Source organism: Panthera onca, chromosome C2, assembly GCF_046562875.1.
Source record: "Panthera onca isolate mPanOnc1 chromosome C2, mPanOnc1 haplotype 2, whole genome shotgun sequence".
NCBI lineage: Eukaryota > Metazoa > Chordata > Mammalia > Carnivora > Felidae > Panthera > Panthera onca.
In genome coordinates, this window is record NC_138347.1 from 71,870,196 (window position 1) to 71,888,461 (window position 18,266).

Below are 18,266 nucleotides of genomic sequence, written 5' to 3' on the forward strand. Positions count from 1 at the left end.
CATACTCTCCGTGCAAAATTCAGAAAGGAGTAGACATTAAGGTGTATTCCCCACTTAACGAGCACCAGTTTCTGGTCCTATTGTAGAAGACTGTAGTATCTTGGCCTCTACCAGCTTCAAAAACTAAGAAAAGAATTTCCCCCAGTATCCATTCAGGCTTCCTATTGGTTGGATTAACAAATTCCAGAACTTCCTTCTATAAGATGCAAAAGGAGTATTTCTATAAAAGTATACCTTTGCAAGCTCCAGTAGAGACTAGTTTTACTATTCCAAGTTTTGGTTTACAATGTGTTTTCTTGATAGTATAGCCTAGATTGGTCTCCCCGAGTCCGGTAAACTCCCCTGAACTTCACCTTCCCAGTCCACCCTTCACAGTGCCCCCAGAATGGCTTTCCTTTGTCACTGCTCTGCTTGAAATCTTTCAGTGGTTCCTTAGGACCATCTCCCCAGCATTTGCTGCAAATAAGACCTTTCATGATTTGGCAGGGTTGCTGAACCTTCCTCCTGGCACTGACCAGCAGACTGGGGTCTGTGCAAGGGCCACAAGGCAGCTCAGTGCTGCCTCAACCATGCCCTCTTTAACTGCCCCTTGATTCAGCAGCGCTAGCCCCATCTTTGGCTGGGGTCATGCATCCACAGACTAGCCTTGCACAGAAATTCAATGTCTCCTAAGGGGCAGAGAGTGTTTTTCTCCTTACTATTTCACCAGCCTTAAGAAATCATACCCCTAGGAGCACCTGAGTGGCTTAGTAAGTTAAGCGTCTGACTTTGGCTTGGGTCATGATCTCACGGTTAGTGGGTTTGAGCCCTGCATCGGGCTCTGTGCTGACACTCAGAGCCTGAAGCCTGCTTCAGATTCTGTGTCTCCCTCTCTCTGCCCCTCCCCGGCTTGGGCTCCGTCTCAATCTCTCTCTCCCAAAATAATAAATAAACATTAATTTTTAAAGACATTTTTTAATGTGTTATTTATTTTTGAGACAGACAGAGACAGAGCATGAGCCGGGGAGGGGCAGAGAGAGAGGGAGACACAGAATCCAAAGCAGGCTCCAGGCTCTGAGCTGTCAGCACAGAGCCTGACGCGGGGCTCGAACTCACGGACCATGAAATCATGTCCTGAGCTGGAGTCGGACGCTTAACCGACTGAGCCAGCCAGGTGCCCCAACATTATTTTTTTTTTAAAAGAAAGAAATCATACTCCTAGTACACCGACTTTTCCTCCCTTTTTATGATTTCTTCAGCTATATTTCTCTCACCCTACCTACTCCAGTCCAACTAAAAACACAGAAGATTAGGTGTGTAATTTAATTCAATAAACATTTTATTATTCCATCTGTGCTAGGGGCTGGAGATACAAAGGTGAATAAAACCCAGGCCTTGCCCTAAAGGGTGAACAGGAAAGCAATGGGCTAAACTTGTTACTTGTTACTACCTAGAGTGCCAGTTGCTACAACAGAAAGCTGAAGGCCAGCCAACTTATTCCCAAGATGGGCCCACTTTTCTCTGAGCAGGATGGTAAACAAGGCAACATCCTCTTCTTTCCAGGATGATATTCAAGAAGGCATTCACAAAGCAAGGGACCGACAACTTTTCTTCTTAACAAAATGTTAGCACTGTCCTGATGAACAGATTAACATAGGCCCTCCTGCCTAAAACCTGGTTGGAAGCCAAGCCAAGAGCCAGATGCAGCTTTCATTTGAGGAGAAAAACCCAGGGTGAAAGCCCATTCTGAGGGTGAGGTAGTCCTGGGATGGAGGGAGAAGGAAGGGGATGCAGGTGTCCTGTGGAATCCCACAGAGGGCAGCCAACAACCAGGTGTGGAGGGCTATGGAGCCCATGGTAGAATGAATGCAGAACTCCCTCTTCTCCCTTTCCCCTCCCCTCCCCTGTTTTCCTCTCCTTTCCCCTTCCCTCTCCTCCCTGGTGACAGAAGAATTCCTGTATCCTGGAGGCATCTGGTGCTTCAGTGGCTCCTCCCTGACAGGACAGAGCTGGGGCCCAGGGGACTGTGGAGGGGATACAGCAGCCCCTGGACCCACATACTCCCTTCCTGGCTTTGTCCACTCTGTGGCTCCAGAGCCTGGGGTTCTCAAACTCATTCCCTGGACCTGTCCACTTACCTCTTCTCTTGCCAGTACCCATCTTCTTCCCAGAATGCTTCTGCCTGCTTCATCTTGTTCCCTACCCATCAGGCTTTCCCATCCAGATCTCCTTTATCCCACTCCTGACTCTGCTCACCATCTGACACCACCTCCTGACCAAGATCCTGAGGTGGGAGGGAGGGGAGTCCTCTGCTTTCCTCGTTCCGCATGAGAAACAGCCATGGCTCTGCAGTTCTCCACACGCTCTATCCTGTGTCTCCCCCCCATGCCTTGGAGTGTGCTGTTTCCTCTGCTAGGGAATCCCTTTCTCCTGTCTTGCCGGGCTATTTCAAGAATCAGCTCAGACACAATGGAAGCCTTCCTTGATCTCTCACAGACCCTCTGCTTGGCGGTTTGCTGTTCCTCTGAGCTCTTTTCGTGTCCTGTTGACCTCTAACATGGCCCTTACCATATGACATTTAAATTGCTGGGAGATGTGTTTGTTCCCTTAACCTGACCATGAGCTATTCAAGGACAAGGCAGGGTCCAAGGTCAAGGGCCGTGTCTCGGTCATCTTTGGATCCACTGCGTGCACAGCAGAGCCAGCCACACAGTGGACACTCAGTGTATACCACTTATTGAACTGCACTGAACACGAATGAAAAGAACACTGGTGGATTAATCAGCTCAGGCTGCCATAACAAAACACTAAAGATTGAGTGGTTCAAACAACAGACATTTATTTTCTGGAGGCTGGAAGTCCAATATTAAGGTAACAACAAGGTTGGTTTCTATTGAGGCCTCTCTCATTGGCTTGCAGACGGCCACCTTCTGGCTGTGTCCTCACATGGCCTTTTCTTCTGTGCTTGTGTGGAGAGAGAGATTTGGAATCTCATCCTCCTCTTATAAAAAGATGCCAGTCCTGGGCGCCTCGGTGGCTCAGTCGGTTGAGCATATGACTTCGACTCAGGTCATGATCTCACGGTTCGTCGGTTTGAGCCCCACATCAGGCTCTGTGCTGACCGCTCAGAGCCTGGACCCTGTTTCGGATTCTGTGTCTTCCTCTCTCTGTCCCTCCCCCACTTGCGCTCTGTCTCTCTCCCTCTTTCAAAAATAAATAAGTATTTAGAAAAAAAAAGATGCTAGTCCTACTGGATTAGGGTCCTACCTTTATGGCCTCATTTAACCTTAATTAGCTTCTTAAAGGTTCTATCTACAAATATAGTCACATGTGGGGGTGAGGGCTTCAACCTATGAATTTTGGGGACACATAGTGCAGTGCATAACAACTGGTGAACTTGAATTTAGAAGATAAGAGCTCAAGTACTAACTTTACCTGAACCCAGGTGAGAGCTTTTAGGCATCAAGTCCGTTATGTTCTAGGAACTTCAACTGCTATATCTGTGACCTGTGACCAATTTTACAGGGTTGTTGAGAGGCTGAAATGAGGCCATGGCTGGAAGACATTTTATGAACCATAAGTTCCTACACAATAATAATGACTTGCAGTTTACAATGTGATTCAAAATTCACCAATATCATTCAGCCTATGCTCAAGGAATCATTGTTACAGGCACACCTAAAAAGGAAGTTTGTTTACAATCCATACCCACTTCTTACAGAAGGGATTCAAGACAGTTTCTGAGGAAAACTCTCTCGCATGAAAGGGCATTTACCTATCACTTCTCACAGAGGCTGCAGAAAAGTCCCAAGAAGCTGTTGATGAAATGAATGACCACCAGGAGAATCTGGAGGAGGCTGATGCACAGAAGGGTGGAGAAGAAGGACACGTGCCAGATGACGGCTTTAGAAGGCTCCAGGCAGACAGAGTTCCAGAGTGAACGGTCATACAAATAATTCCTATCCCCAAAAATAAGGAGACCAGGGTTTGAGGAAAAAGAAATAAAAGCCAAATAAGCAACCTCGATAGAAACCTGGTGCCTCCCCCAGCCAAGGTCATAGGACTAGACTTTTGAGGGTAACTATTGTTGCTGCATCTGCAAAATTCTGAGCATCTTCCCAGAGAAAGGAAATGCTAGAATGTGTGACCAAAAGAAGTTTGTGTGTCTTTCTGTCATCTTTCTCTGCCTCTGTGAAAAGACTCCATCCATTTACCTGTTATGCAAATCTTTGAATGGGTAACCATATTTCCAAGCTTGCATCTGATTGAAGGATGAGGCATCGAACATGCATAAAGGGCCATCTTTCAAGGCTACACCAGAAGTGATAAAGCAAATCAAGGCTCCTAGAAAAGCCAGGCTACTGGACAGCAGAGCAGTGAGCATCTGTAGAGGGAGAGAAGAAGCCATAAGGTGAGATGGGGTCGTGACCAAGTGGTGGGGTGATGGGGACAAGTCTAACTTCTCTGGTGCTCAGGCTTCCCCCCATCATATCACATGGGGATAATTCTGTCCCTGGCACCTCCTTTAAAGGATAACCAAGGCAAAGGTGACTGATGTGGGGTCAGTGGTAGAGCCAGGAAGTGTGGAGGGTAGGGAGGGAGAGAAAGCACTGAGAAGGGGGAAGCAGTAGCACATGGACCTGGGTCTCCCTGACCCAGCAGGCTCTCCAGAGCTTCTCAGCAGGTTGGCATTAAAAGCTTTTATACTCAGACTGCAACCATTCAGCCTCTGGGTTGAAGGGTTTGATTGTCATTTTTCATATGCCCACTTCTGACTCTTCTAAGGGAAAGCTGTGTTCTCAAAGGTTCCATACTCCCATCCCTGATTCCTCACTTTCTCAAATCAAGCAAGAAAGGAAGCAGGGGAGGAAAGAGGGAAGGAGGGGAGGAAACAAAGGAGGGAGGGAGACAGAGACAGAGAAAAATGACAGTCAACTCTGAAGTGACTCCAGTGCTGTCACTGCACTTTTCTAGTCTTTGTACCACTCACTTCCCTCCCAAAAGATAACAACGAGTTGGCAGGATTCTAGCTTACTTTTATTTTTTTTTTAATTTTTTTTTTAATGTTTATTTTTGAGACAGAGAGAGACAGAGCATGAACGGGGGAAGGGCAGAGAGAGGGAGACACAGAATCGGAAACAGGCTCCAGGCCGTCAGCCCAGAGCCCGACGCGGGGCTCGAACTCACAGACCATGAGATCGTGACCTGAGCTGAAGTCAGACGCTTAACCAACTGAGCCACCCAGGCGCCCCTCTAGCTTACTTTTAAATTGGCTTCTTTCTCAGGATACTAGGTCATTTTCTCCCTTGCAAAGAATACATATTTTAAAATTTTAAATAAAAAAAAAATATGTGTATATATATACACATGTATATACATATATATAGCTTTTATACAGAATCACGGAGTCATTTTATGTCAAGCCAGTTTGGAGCTTAGGAGGGGCCAGGGAAAGGCGCATGGTCAGTTTTGACTCTAAGTTAAAGATTCGAGGTGAACTAGTCTGATGGAAGCCTAGGACAGTGGTTCTCAAAATGTGATCCCTGTCCTGGCAGCATCACATCACCTGAAAACTTGTTAGAAATGCACAATTTCCCGCTTCACCCCACCTCTGAATCAGAAAATATGGGGGTGAGACCCAACAATCTTTTTTTTTTTAATTTTTTTAATGTTTACTTATTTTTGAGACAGAGAGAGACAGAGCATGAACGGGGGAGAGCAAGAGAGGGAGACACAGAATCTGAAACAGGCTCCAGGCTCTGAGCTATGAGCACGGAGCCCAACATGGGGCTCGAACTCACAAACCGTGAGATTATGACCTGAGCTGAAGTCGGATGCTTAACCGAGGCACCCAGGTGCCCCCCTGGTTTTGGTTTTAACAAACCCTTCAGGGATTCTGATGCAGGCTTAAGTCTGAGAACTACCCACTCACCTAGGGGAAAACCAGGAGAGACTGAGAACAGATTGTGAATGAAATGCGTGGGTGTTGATATTTAATTCTTTAGCATATAATTCTGAATCAGAGGAATTCCCAGTACATGGGCTGCAGATAGCAAAGCAGGCTGTAGAGTTACTGCAAGGAGGCCACAAGTTCATGTGTCTGAGACTGAATAAGCAATATATCTTATACTATGTATGTACTGAGATTTTTCAGAAATGCCACTGTAATTAATAAGTGCAGATTTATTCTGGGCCTCAGTTTCATTATCTGTAAAATGGAGGGGTTAGACTAGAATCTAGTCATTAGATGATTTCTGGAAATTTTTCCAACTCTAAGAAAAGTTACACAAAATAGCCAGGAAATTTTCTATCAAAGACACATGATTGCAGTGCACTTAAATCGTGTCCATATTGTTCAATAGGCTAAAAATAATAGTAACAGTTCCTACATGTTTATAGACATTTCTGGCTCATTAAACACCTACTCTGTTGACTTGATCCTGTTCACTCCCATTTTACAGAGGAGGACCTGAGGCTCAGAAAGGTTAAGGAAGTTGCCCGATAGCTTAGGATTATTAAGGGATACAGTAAGCACCTGACTTCAAGCCCCAAGACTGACATTGTCTCTTTACCATTCTGTCTGTAGAGTGACAGAATGTAGGGATATTCTAGGTGTTAGAAGAGTAGAATCTGGTGCTTACACTTTGACAGGGCCCACTTTCACTGAAGCAGCCATATCTCCAGCCCGTCAAGGAGATGAGGGTAGCTGCAATGAGTACCTGGGAGAGGAGAGAAGAAAGGTAAAAAGAGATTGGGTAATTGACATTTCTAGCTGCCACCTGTGGCTGTTGAAATAGATTGGCTGGGCACCTCACATGGACTTGATTATCCTATCTTTCCCAGAGGGTTTGGCTTTGACTATCAGGACCCAGTTGGGTGACTAGCCTGATCTGCCTCTCTGGCCGGCAACGTTTACCCCTGGCCTGCTAGTCCCGAGCCAAAGTTCAGCCACAAGACTTGACAAGTCTTCCTAGAGTCTCCTATTCCTCGGAACTGATATACAACTGAGACCAGCTTGCTAGGTCAAGCATTCTTTTTTTTTTTTCTTTAAGATTTTATTATTTTTTTTTTTTAATTTTTTTTTTTCAACATTTTTTATTTATTTTTGGGACAGAGAGAGACAGAGCATGAACGGGGGAGGGGCAGAGAGAGAGGGAGACACAGAATCGGAAACAGGCTCCAGGCTCCGAGCCATCAGCCCAGAGCCTGACGCGGGGCTCGAACTCACGGACCGCGAGATCGTGACCTGGCTGAAGTCGGACGCTTAACCGACTGCGCCACCCAGGCGCCCCCATTTAAGATTTTATTTTTGAGTAAATCACCCAACATGGGTCTCGAACTCACCCTGAGATCAAGATGGCACATGCTGTACCCGTTGAGACAGCCAGGCGCCCCCAAGATCAAGCATTCTTGCAAGGAACCAAAACATGACTCCCCTACCACCTCCCTGTTCCACCCCGAGGGGTGTCTGGCAAAGTCACACCTGGGGAACTCAGAACACTTACCATGAGGCCTCCTCCCCAGAGCCCAGAGCCCAGCATGGCTTGCCTGCCAATGAGGCCTCTCAGCAGGTAGCTCACATCCCAGTTGGGAAAGAGGAGCACTGTATTGGCTCCAGCAGCAAACAGGGCAGTGGTCCCGAGGCTCAGCCCCAGGATGCGGGAGCAGGTCCGTGAGCATGCCATCACACCAGGAGAGGACAGCATCCTGGAACCAATGGACGGAGGGTCATGGTGGCTCTGCTGCTGGGAGCATCAGGAAGGAGAACACTCATAGCAAGGGTGGGGTGGGGGAGACAGACTACAGATACTATGACTTCCAGGGGCACAGATCAAGAAGAGCCAAGGAACCTGCTTTGAAACGCTGCCTTTTATAAATATGCCCCAATGGGTAGGATTTAATTGCTCCATTTTCTGCCAACCCCCACTCACATGCACACACTCCTCGTCCCCTCATGTTTTCCTGTACCTCTGTTACAGCTAGTGATTATTTCTATTTGGTACAGAAAAAAATGTTTATTTTTATTTTTTATTTTTTTTTTTAAAAGCAAGTTGCAACTAATTTATTTATTTTTATTTTTTTAATGTTTATTTATTTTTGACAGAGAGACAGAGCATGAGCAGGGGAGGGGCAGAGAGAGAGAGGGAGACACAGAATCCGAAGCAGGCTCCAGGCTCTGAGCTGTCAGCACAGAGCCAACACGGGGCTCGAACTCACAAACCGTGAGACCATGACCTGAGCTGAAGTCGGACGCTTAACCGACTGAGCCACCCAGGGGCCCCGAAAAAAAATGTTTAAAGATGTCACCCTCTCTCTTTAAAAAATGCCATTTTAAAGATGTCTACTCTTACCACTTCCATTCATTATTGTGCAGGAAGTGCTATCCAGTGCAATAAGAAAATAAAAAGAAGCAAAAGCCATACGGATAGGAAGGAAAAAAGTAAGGTAACATGATTATCTATGTAGAAAATCCAAAAGAATCGGGGAGCCTGGGTGGCTCAGTCAGTTGGGCATCCGACTTCGGCTCGGGTCATGATCTCATCGTCTGTGGGTTCGAGCCCTGCATCTCCGCATCAGACTCTGTGCTGACAGCTCGGAGCCTGGAGCCTGCTTCGGATTCTGTGTCTCCTCTCTCTCTCTCTGCCCCTCCCCCGTTCAAGCTCTGTCTCTGTCTCTCTCAAAAATAAATAAATATTTAAAAAAATTTAAAAAAAAAAAAGAAAATCCAAAAGAATCTATCAAAAAGGTACTAGAACTAGTAAGTGAGTTTAGCAAGTCACAGGATAAGAACTTAATACACAGGGGTGCCTGGGTGGCTCAGTCTGTTAACCATCTGACTTTGGCTCAGGTCATGATCTCATGGTTTGTGAGTTCGAGCCCCCATCAGGCTCTCTGCTGTCACCAAAGAGCCTGCTATGGAACCTCTGTCCCACTCTCTTCTGCCCCTCTCCCACTTGCACGGGCTGTCTCAAAAATAAACAAACATTAAAAAAATTTTTTTAATTGAAAAAATGAATATACAAAGATTTTGTTGTATTTCTATACACAAGCATTGACAAATTGAAAAAATTAAACAGTATCATTTAAATAGCATAAAATAGGGGCGCCTGGGTGGCTCAGTCGGTTAAGCATCCAACTTCAGCTCAGGTCATGATCTCACGGTCCGTGAGTTCGAGCCCCGCGTCGGGCTCTGGGCTGATGGCTCAGAGCCTGGAGCCTGCTTCCCATTCTGTGTCTCCCTCTCTCTCTGCCCCTCCCCCGTTCATGCTCTGTCTCTCTCTGTCTCAAAAATAAATAAACGTTAAAAAAAAAATTAAAAAAATAAATAAATAAATAGCATAAAATAGGGGCACCTGGGGGCTCAGTCAGTTAAGCATCCAACTCGTGATTTTGGCTCAAGTCATGATCTCACGGTTTGTGAGTTCAAGCTCCACATCAGGCTCCATGCTGATAGTGCAGAGCCTGCTTGGGATTCTCTCTCTCCCTCTCTCTCTCTGCCCCTCCCTCCCTCACTCTCTCTGTCTCCTGTCTCTCTCTCAAAAATAAATAAATAACTTTAAAAGATTAAAAATAAATAATGGCATAACATAGAAAATACTTATGGATAAATTCAACAAAAGATGTGCAAGACCTGTGCACTAAAAAGAACAAAAGATTCCTGAGAAAAATTAAAGACCTAAATAAATGGAGAGATATACAACATCCATGGATCAAAAGACTTACTCTCATTAACATGTCAATTATCTCTAAATTGATGTTTAGTAGAGGCATTTGGGTGGCTCAATCTGTTAAGCATTTGACTTCAGCTCATAATCTCGCAGTTCTTGGGGCTCTGTGCTGACAGCTCAGAGCCCGGAGCCTGCCTTGGATTCTGTGTCTCCGTCTCTCTCTGCTCCTCCCCTGCTCTCTCTCTCTCTCTCTCTTTCTCTCTCTCTGTCTTTCAAAAATAATGGATTTTTTAAATAAACATTAAAAAATTAAAAAAAATTGATGTGTATATTCAATGCAATCTCAGCTAAAATTCTAGCAACATTTTGTTGTAGAAATTAACGAACTGAATCTAAATGTAGATAGAAATGCCAAGGTCCTAGATTAGCCAAAATAATTTTGAAAAAGAACAAAGTTGGAGGACTTACACCATGTGATTTCAAGACATTATAAAGTTACAGTAAAGGTACAGAAAGTAAAGTGCTGGTGCATAAAGACATACAGACCACGAGAACAGACTAGAGAATTCAGAAATAGACATACACAGATATGAGCAAATGATTTTTGAAAACGATATTATTTCAGTGGGAAAACGATAGTCTCAAACAGTGCTGTGACAATCTATGTGCAAAACAATATACATATATTATATCATATATATATGATATACATATATATATATACCATGACTATTACTGCAAACCATATTTAATAATTAGTTAGAAATGAACCATAGGCTTAAACTTACAAAAATTTTAGAAGAAAACAAAGGAGAAAACATTGAGACTTAAGTTAGAAAAAGATTTATTAGATAAAACACAAAAAGTACAACCCATAAAAATGAGAAGTTAAACTACTGCAAAATTAATTTGTTCTACAAAAGACACCATGAAGAAAATAAAGAAGCAAACCACGGACTGGCAGAAAATATTCACAACATAAATTTTGTAAATGTGTATGTGAATACGAGTGCATACACATCTGATAACACACTGTAACTAGATTATATGAAGAACTCTTACATCTCTATAATAATAAGACAGGTTGATTTAGAAAATGGTGAAAGGATTTAAACAGATATTTCATTCCATCTCACAGAAGAAGATATATGGATGATAGCTAAGAACAAGAAAAGATGCTGAACATCATTAACATAAGGAAACACAAATTAAAACTAAAATAAGATCCTATTGCAGACCCAGCAGAATTGTTTCAGTTAAAAGGTTGGACTACACCAAGTATTGGGGGGGATGTGGAGCAACCAGAACATTCATATGTAGCTGGTGAGAATGCAAATGGTACAAACCACTTTGTATTTTATTTTGTTTGTTTTTAAGCCTACTTATTTATATGAGAGAGAGAGAGAGAGAAAGAGAGAGAGAGAGAGAAAACACACAAGTGGGGGAGGGGCAGAGATAGAGGGAGACAGAGTACCACACAGGTTCCACACTGTCAGCATAGAGCCCGATGCAGGGCTCAAACTCAGAACCAAGAGATCATGACCTGAGCCAAAATCAAGAGTCAGTCACTTAACTGACTCAGCCACCCAGCGCCTTCCCCCCACCCCGCACCCCCCCCCACCAGACCACTTTGTAAATTAGCTTGGCAGTTTCTTATAAAGTTAAACATTTAACTTACCAAATGATCAAGTAATTCCACTTCTACATGTTTATCCAAGAGAAATGAAAGTACACATTCACACAAAGATTAGGACTTGAATGTCCATAGCAGCTTTATTCATAACAACTACAAGTTAGAAAAATGGGAACAACTTAAGTGTCCACCAACAGATGAATGGATAAACAAAATGTGGCATGTGCATACAATGGAATATTATACAGCCATGAAAAGGAAAGAAGTTCTGAAGCATGCTACAACATGGATGAAACTTGAAAACATTATGCTAAATGAAATAAGCCAGACACTGAAGGATAAATATTGTATTATTTCACTTACATGAAATATCCAGAGTAGGCAAATTCAGAGAGACAGAAGTAGATTAGCGGCTACCAGAGACTGAGGGTGGAGGAATGCGGAGTTACTGTTTAATGGTTACAGAGTTTCTGTTTGGGGTGATGAAAGAATTTTAGAAATAGATAGAGGTAATGGTTACACAATATTTTGAATGCAATAGATGCCACTGCATTGTGCACTTTAAAAATGTTTAAAGTAATAAATGTTATGATATATACATGTTACCATAATAAAAAAAAATTAACTGAAAATGAGAAATAACTCAAATGTTCATCAATAGGTGAATAAATAAATTGTGGTATATCCATGCAACTGAGTACCTCTACCAGGCAATAAAATACAAGGTTATTGTTTTTTAATTATGTAACAATGAACTTGAATATTACATGTCTCAACTAGATCAGGTGAAAAATGCCACCTCGGCACCTTTACTTATAGCCATTTCTCCTTTTTACATTTTCACTGATACATGCGCTTCTTGTTGTTTTTCTAAATGTGAATTAGAATAAGGCTGGTGAGATTTGGTAGACTCCTGTCAATACGGATCTGAAAAATATCAGTGCTTTGACATTCCGAAGAAGTTGCCTGTTGCTGCTTTGCAATTTAGCTGAGTCCATCTCACCGTGAGGCTCTTGACACTCCCCTCCTAACACATTACTCTGCACACAATCAGAAAATATGTGTGAATCAGAGACCCGCTTCTCTCTTTTACACACATACATACACATACATACATAATAAAATATCTCAGAGTTAAAAACATTAAACACAATGTATATACTTATAAGTTCTATGGAAAAACTAAGCAACATCCATATAAATACAACCAGCTTACAAAACAGGTCGCTACCACTAATATTATTGAAACCCTATGTGTGCCTATCGATCCTACACTTTTTCTAGATTCCTTCCTAGGAAAGACTATCCTACATTTTTTATCATACCTTTTTTAAAAAAAAAATTTTTTTAAGTTTATTTTGAAAGAAAGAGAGCACGCACGCAGGGTAGGGGCAGAGAGAGAGGGGAGAGAGAATCCCAAGCAGGCTCTGCACTGTCAGCACAGAGCCCAGTGTAGGGCTTGAACTCACAAACCATGAGATCGTGACCTGAGCCAAAACCAAGAGTCAGGCACTTAACCGACTGAGCGACCCAGGCACCCCTATCGTACCTTTTCAAAAACAGCTTTGTGAAGTGCCTGGGTCACTCAGTCGGTTAAGCATTTGGACTTTGGCTCAGGTCATGATCTCACGGTTCGTGGGTTCAAGCCCAGCTCTGCACTGACAGCCTGGAGCCTGCTTTGGATTCTGTGTCTCCCTCTCTCTCTGCCCCTCTCCCACTTGTACTCTGTCTCTCTCTCAAAAATAAACATTAAAAGAAAAAAGCAGTTTTACAACTTACAAAGTCAGTTCTTAAAAACAAAAACTTGATTGGCCCAGCATTTTGTATTTGTCCGGCTGCAGCTCATGGTAGAGTTTGGTGCCAGACACAACGCTGAGCAGGACTTTGCGTTGGGGGTTATGTTCCTGTGCCCTTCCCATCATTCCCCAACCCCTGCAGCCCCTAGGGACCTTTGCTTCCCCTAATCTCGGAGCCCAAGCTTGCCTCCTGCAACTCTTCCCAAGGGAGAACTTCCAGCTGCAGGGGCTAGTGTTTAGGGTGGAGAGTTGTCTCATTGTGTGCCCTTGCCCCAGGGTATTTGCTCCTGAAGCCATTTTTCTCACAGTGGATAAAAGAACTTGCCCCTGGATGAAAGTAAGTTCAGGCCTCCAGGGAGAGGGAGTTGGAGGTAGGATATGGGGGAACAGTGACCCTTAGCCCAGGGATGGGAGGAAGCTGGAGGGAAGGGTGGGGACCAGGGATCAGGAGGGATGCTGTGGTTTCTTCCCACTGCCCTCTCCCAGCGGGCCCACTGCAGGAGGCCTTTAGGGTGATGAGCTGGCCCTGCTGTCGGGAGACAGGGCACCTGTAGGAAAACAGTTCTCCCCACAGTCTGCCCACCAACCTTCAGGATGTAAGTGCGTGTCTGGGCAGCCTCCCTCCCAGACTGTTTGGTCATTGAGTGCAGGGCTCTCAGTGCATCTCCGTGTCGTCTCGAATTAACTCCTCAGGGGTGTTAGCAAGTAACTTTAACCCTCACGCCCTCCCAGAGGACTGACATCTTGTCAAGGGCCCAAGTAAGGACCAGTGTGTGGTTGGACTTTCAAGCATGCGCTGCAGACCACGGGCTGGGAGGAGCTTTTGTTCAGGAATTCGTTGGGCCACCTTTGAATCCACCTGTGACTAAGGACTGTCTAGACTTAGATAACCACCCCCCTCCCGCCCGGACGATCACTTCTGTGGAAATATTTCTATCAGGAAAGAGGTTTATAAAGGAAACTAAAAAAATATAAACACGCAGAGGGAAAATTAAGAAGTTGAGCACAGCCTTTGGGATGAGTGGAATTCAGAGAATCCTGGCCGTCCACTAATCTAAAAAAGCATTTGCTGGGCTGCCTCAACTAATTCAGATTAGTTTGAATTTCACTCCTTCTCCCTGACTCTGTTCCCCAAGAAATCACAACATTCTGAGAAACATTTCCACAACTCTGAGCCAGAAATTAGCAAAGAGTTTGGCCAATTTGATCTCTGAAGAGAGAAGCAGGTTCATAAGGTGAAACCTTAAAACCAGGCTTTCAGGCAGGCCCTGTTTTATTTTTATTTATTTATTTATTTATTTATTTATTTATTTTTTAATGTTTATTTATTTTTGAGACAGAGAGAGACAGAGAGAGACAGAGCATGAACGGGGGAGGGTCAGAGAGAGGGAGACACAGAATCTGAAACAGGCTCCGGGCTCTGAGCCGTCAGCCCAGAGCCCGACGCGGGGCTCGAACTCACGGACCACGAGATCAGCCCAGAGCCCGACGCGGGGCTCGAACTCACGGACCACGAGATCATGACCTGAGCTGAAGTCGGACGCTTAACCGACTGAGCCACCCAGGCACCCCAGGCAGGCCCTGTTTTAACCTGTGATCCTGACTGGGTAAACAAATCACTGGCCAGATGTCTAGGCAACAACAGAAGTGATCCGCTAAGTCATATGAAGGAAAAGACTGCATATTCTCTGTGTGTCTATCTACCTCACTCATCACCCCGACAGCCTTTTCTTTCATTCCTTCAGCAGTCAATATTTATTAAGTGTAAGTGACTGCTTTCTGGCAGTCACGATGCTAGGAGCTGGAGATACCATGGCGAATCAGAGACGGTCTCTTCTCTTGAGGAGCTTAAAGCTGAATGGGGACAATGACAGGGCAATAAACAGGTGCTGAGCAGAGGCGTCCAACCAAAGGTGTAATGGAAGCACACCAGGGACCGCCTAATCTTGTCCTGCAGAAGTGAGGTAACACCTACTGGAGGAAGTGCTGACCAAGCTAAGACTTCACAGACAACGAGGCATTAGGCAGGCAAAGTTGGCAAGGAAAAGTATTCTAAGCATGTGGAGAAGCCCAAAGTTGACAAACCGAGGCAAAGAGAAGTGATGTGAATTGCCTGAAGCCACACAGCTGCTCTGTGGCACAGCCAGGTCTCATTCGAGTTGGAAGTTTGTGCCCTTAACTGTTAGGCCATACTGTTCCCTGGCTATCTCCTCACTGAGCCCTTTCATCTCTGCTTACCTGCATCCAGTGGCAAGAATCAGGATGGGAGACAAAGAAGCTGGAGAAGGGCTCTGTCTTCAACGTAGGCCTGTGCTCCCACAGCCCTGGCTGGGACTGCGACTCCTGCAGGGCAGGCCAGAAGCTCCCGTTTCAGAACCCTCCAAGAGGGCAGGGTGGCTCTGTATATATGGAGAGGTCACCCAGGCAAGCGAGCCTGTGAGTGTGCATGCGCCCCCACACCACTGCCCACAGGCCTCCATTGAAGGAGTTTTCTCTTCTTGGTGAGCCCTCTCCTGATGACCCACCCTCTGCTCATTCTCATGTGACCTTAAGGAAGGAACCAGGAGCCATGGCCTCGTGAGCTAAAGTGTCTCAATGAGTCAGACAAGAACCCGTGAGAAATACCTTATCCTCCCGTCTTGCTCAAGCAGCAATACTTTTTCACATACTAGCAGCCCGTATCTTTCACTCATTGCAGAATTGGGGCTCTTTGGAAAACCAGCACTGGACAGAGCAGCCACCATGTTTTCCTTATCACCCTCCTTACTTTGCTGACTGGATACGTTGCATGGTTCCTTTACTAGCCTCCTAACTTTCTTGTTCAAGCCCCAGGCCACCATCATCTTGTAGCAGTCACAAGAGAGTGCTGAGCATTTTGTGGTGCTCTCTGCATGGGAGATCTCTCACCCCCTTCTGACAATCTCCTATTCAAGATTCAGTTCAATCATCCCCCGGAATTCTTCCCCGATTTCTTCGCTCAGAGTTAGGCACTTCTTTCTCTATGTTCTCACTGTACTTTATTATTTTTTAAACTGAGGTATTCTATACACACAATAAAATATGCCACACTTTTATTTTTTAAAAGATCTTTTTAAAATAATCTCTACACCCAATCTGGGGGCTCAGACTTACACCCCCAAGATCAAGAGTCACATGTTCCACCAACTGAGCCGGCCAGGCACTCCCACAAATCTCAATTATAAAACTTAATGAATTTGTATATGTGTACCCAGGGTAACTGGGTCATTACAAATCAAGATATGGGACATCGCCAAAATCTCCAGAAGATTCTAGTATGTCCCCTCTCTTCATTATCCCTATCCCCAGTGTATTTATTTTGGCTTTTATCACCAATTAGCTTTTGGCTATCTTTGAATTTCATATAAATGGAATCATATAGTGTACACTTTTTTGTGTCTGGTTTTCTTCACACAATATTGTATATATAAGATTCATCTTTCATATAATTCATTCTTTTTTATTATTCCATTATATGGAATTATATTACAATTTATTCTACTTGTTGATGGACATTTAAATTATTTCCAACTTTTACCTATTATAGATAATGCCACTACAAATATTCTTATACATGTCTTTTGGAAAACCTATGCACTAATTTTTCTAGGGAATATACCTAGGAGTGGGATTGCTGGGTCATAGGGTAGGTGGATATTTAATTCTAGTAAATGATATTGTTAGTAGCCCAAAGTGGTCCTGCCAGTTTACACCTCCCAGCAACAGTGTGTGAGTTCCAGTTACTTCCCATTCTCACCAACATTTTTAATTTTAGGCATTCCAGTGGTTTAGTAGTTTCTCATTGTGGTTTTAATTTGAATTTTCTTGATGAGTAAGCACTTTTTATACACTTACCCGGCCATTTGGAATTCCTTTTTTGAGAAGTGCCTGCTCAAGTCATTTGCTCAGTTTTTATTGGTTCTTTCTTACTGATCTGTGGGAGTTCTTTATAACTCCAGACATGACACCTTTGTCAGATGTATGTATTATGAATGTTTCCTCTCGTCTGTGCTTTGCTTTTCTGCTAATGATGATACCTTTTGATGAAGAGAAGTTCTTGATTTTAATTAAGTCCCATTTATCAGTCTTTTCCTTTACGGTCACTGCTTTTTGTTGCCCACTTCCAACAGCATTTGATTTACCTGTGCTGTTTTTATGCCTCTTCTCCCACAACTGTGAGATCCCTGAGGGCAGAGGCTGTATCTTACTCTGTTCTGTATACCCAGAACCTACCATAGAGCCTAGAACTTGGTAGGAGTTCAGGAATCACTTGGTTAATGAATTAGTTCATCCACCAGACCAAGTAACACGCATAGTCTCTGTGCACAGATTTTACTTCTAATGATGAAAACAAATAATCCTGAGAAAACCGTTGATGCATGTATATGAGAAGGGATAATTATAACAGACTATTACATTTTTTTAAAACTACATACGAGCTGCTTTCTGTGTATGCAGATGTACATGTGCCTGAAGACAAGCTGGTAAATAACTATTGAAAAGTTCATTAAATAGAACCAGTTTTCATTTTCACTGCAAAAAGGAACCATTTAGAACCTAAATGAATTCTTGTGTCTTTCCAGAGAACTGAATTTTGATAAAAGATACTAGGCTGAGTATTCACAAAGCTTTATAATAAGAAGAAACATTTATTCACCTTATACAACACATGTACAAACTATCTCATTAGATCTTTACAACAGACTTACAGCAAGTAAAATACATGTTAGGTTAGCTTTATTATGCAGATGAAGAGATTCTAGAACAGAGGAATTTGACTTGCTCAGAGTTAACAGTGAATGAGATTGGGGAAATGATCCTGTTATCTGAGTGTACGCTCTACACAATTCCACACATTCATGCTTGAGCTTTTTTTTTTTTTTTTTTGCCCCCAACCCAGATTCCAACCATCTTAAAGTATTTCTTCTTAGAGGCGGTACTGTGGTGCTTGGGCACCTAAGGGGCCTGGGTCTCAATTCCTGTCACAAATACCTATTAGCTATGTGAACTTGAGTGGTTTACAGAGCCCCAGTAATAATCTGGGCCTCAGTTTTTCATTTATGAAACGATGCCTACCTTGTAAGTTTATTTTGAACATTAAATAAAATGTGAGATGCCTAGAATGAGTTAGTCCCCTCCCGCTGTTCTTGGATCTCAGCTTAGCAAAAGGAT

The 18,266-nt window shown here is 43.8% G+C and overlaps 1 protein-coding gene across 1 annotated transcript; it reads right to left on the reverse strand.

The window, feature by feature from the left end:
* Nucleotides 1–2,797: 2,797 nt before the first annotated feature.
* On the reverse strand, nucleotides 2,798–15,520 carry TM4SF19 (transmembrane 4 L six family member 19). Its single transcript, XM_078452623.2, has 5 exons — nucleotides 15,315–15,520; nucleotides 7,485–7,686; nucleotides 6,621–6,698; nucleotides 4,194–4,363; nucleotides 2,798–3,938 (listed from the first exon to the last, which is right to left on the reverse strand). Exons 2-5 carry the CDS (start codon nucleotides 7,683–7,685, stop codon nucleotides 3,758–3,760), a joined length of 630 nt encoding a protein of 209 aa, XP_078308749.1. The 5' UTR covers nucleotide 7,686; nucleotides 15,315–15,520; the 3' UTR covers nucleotides 2,798–3,757.
* Between the last annotated feature and the right edge of the window lie 2,746 nt (nucleotides 15,521–18,266).

Coding starts and splice junctions, on each gene's coding strand:
- TM4SF19 (XM_078452623.2), bottom strand. CDS start 7,685: ATGCTGTCCTCTCCTGGTGTGATGGCATGCTCACGGACCTGCTCCCGC. Junction 4,364..6,620: donor AAAGTGGGCCCTGTCAAAGT/GTAAGCACCAGA, acceptor CTCCCTCTACAG/ATGCTCACTGCTCTGCTGTC. Junction 3,939..4,193: donor TTCAAAGATTTGCATAACAG/GTAAATGGATGG, acceptor TTTTGGGGATAG/GAATTATTTGTATGACCGTT.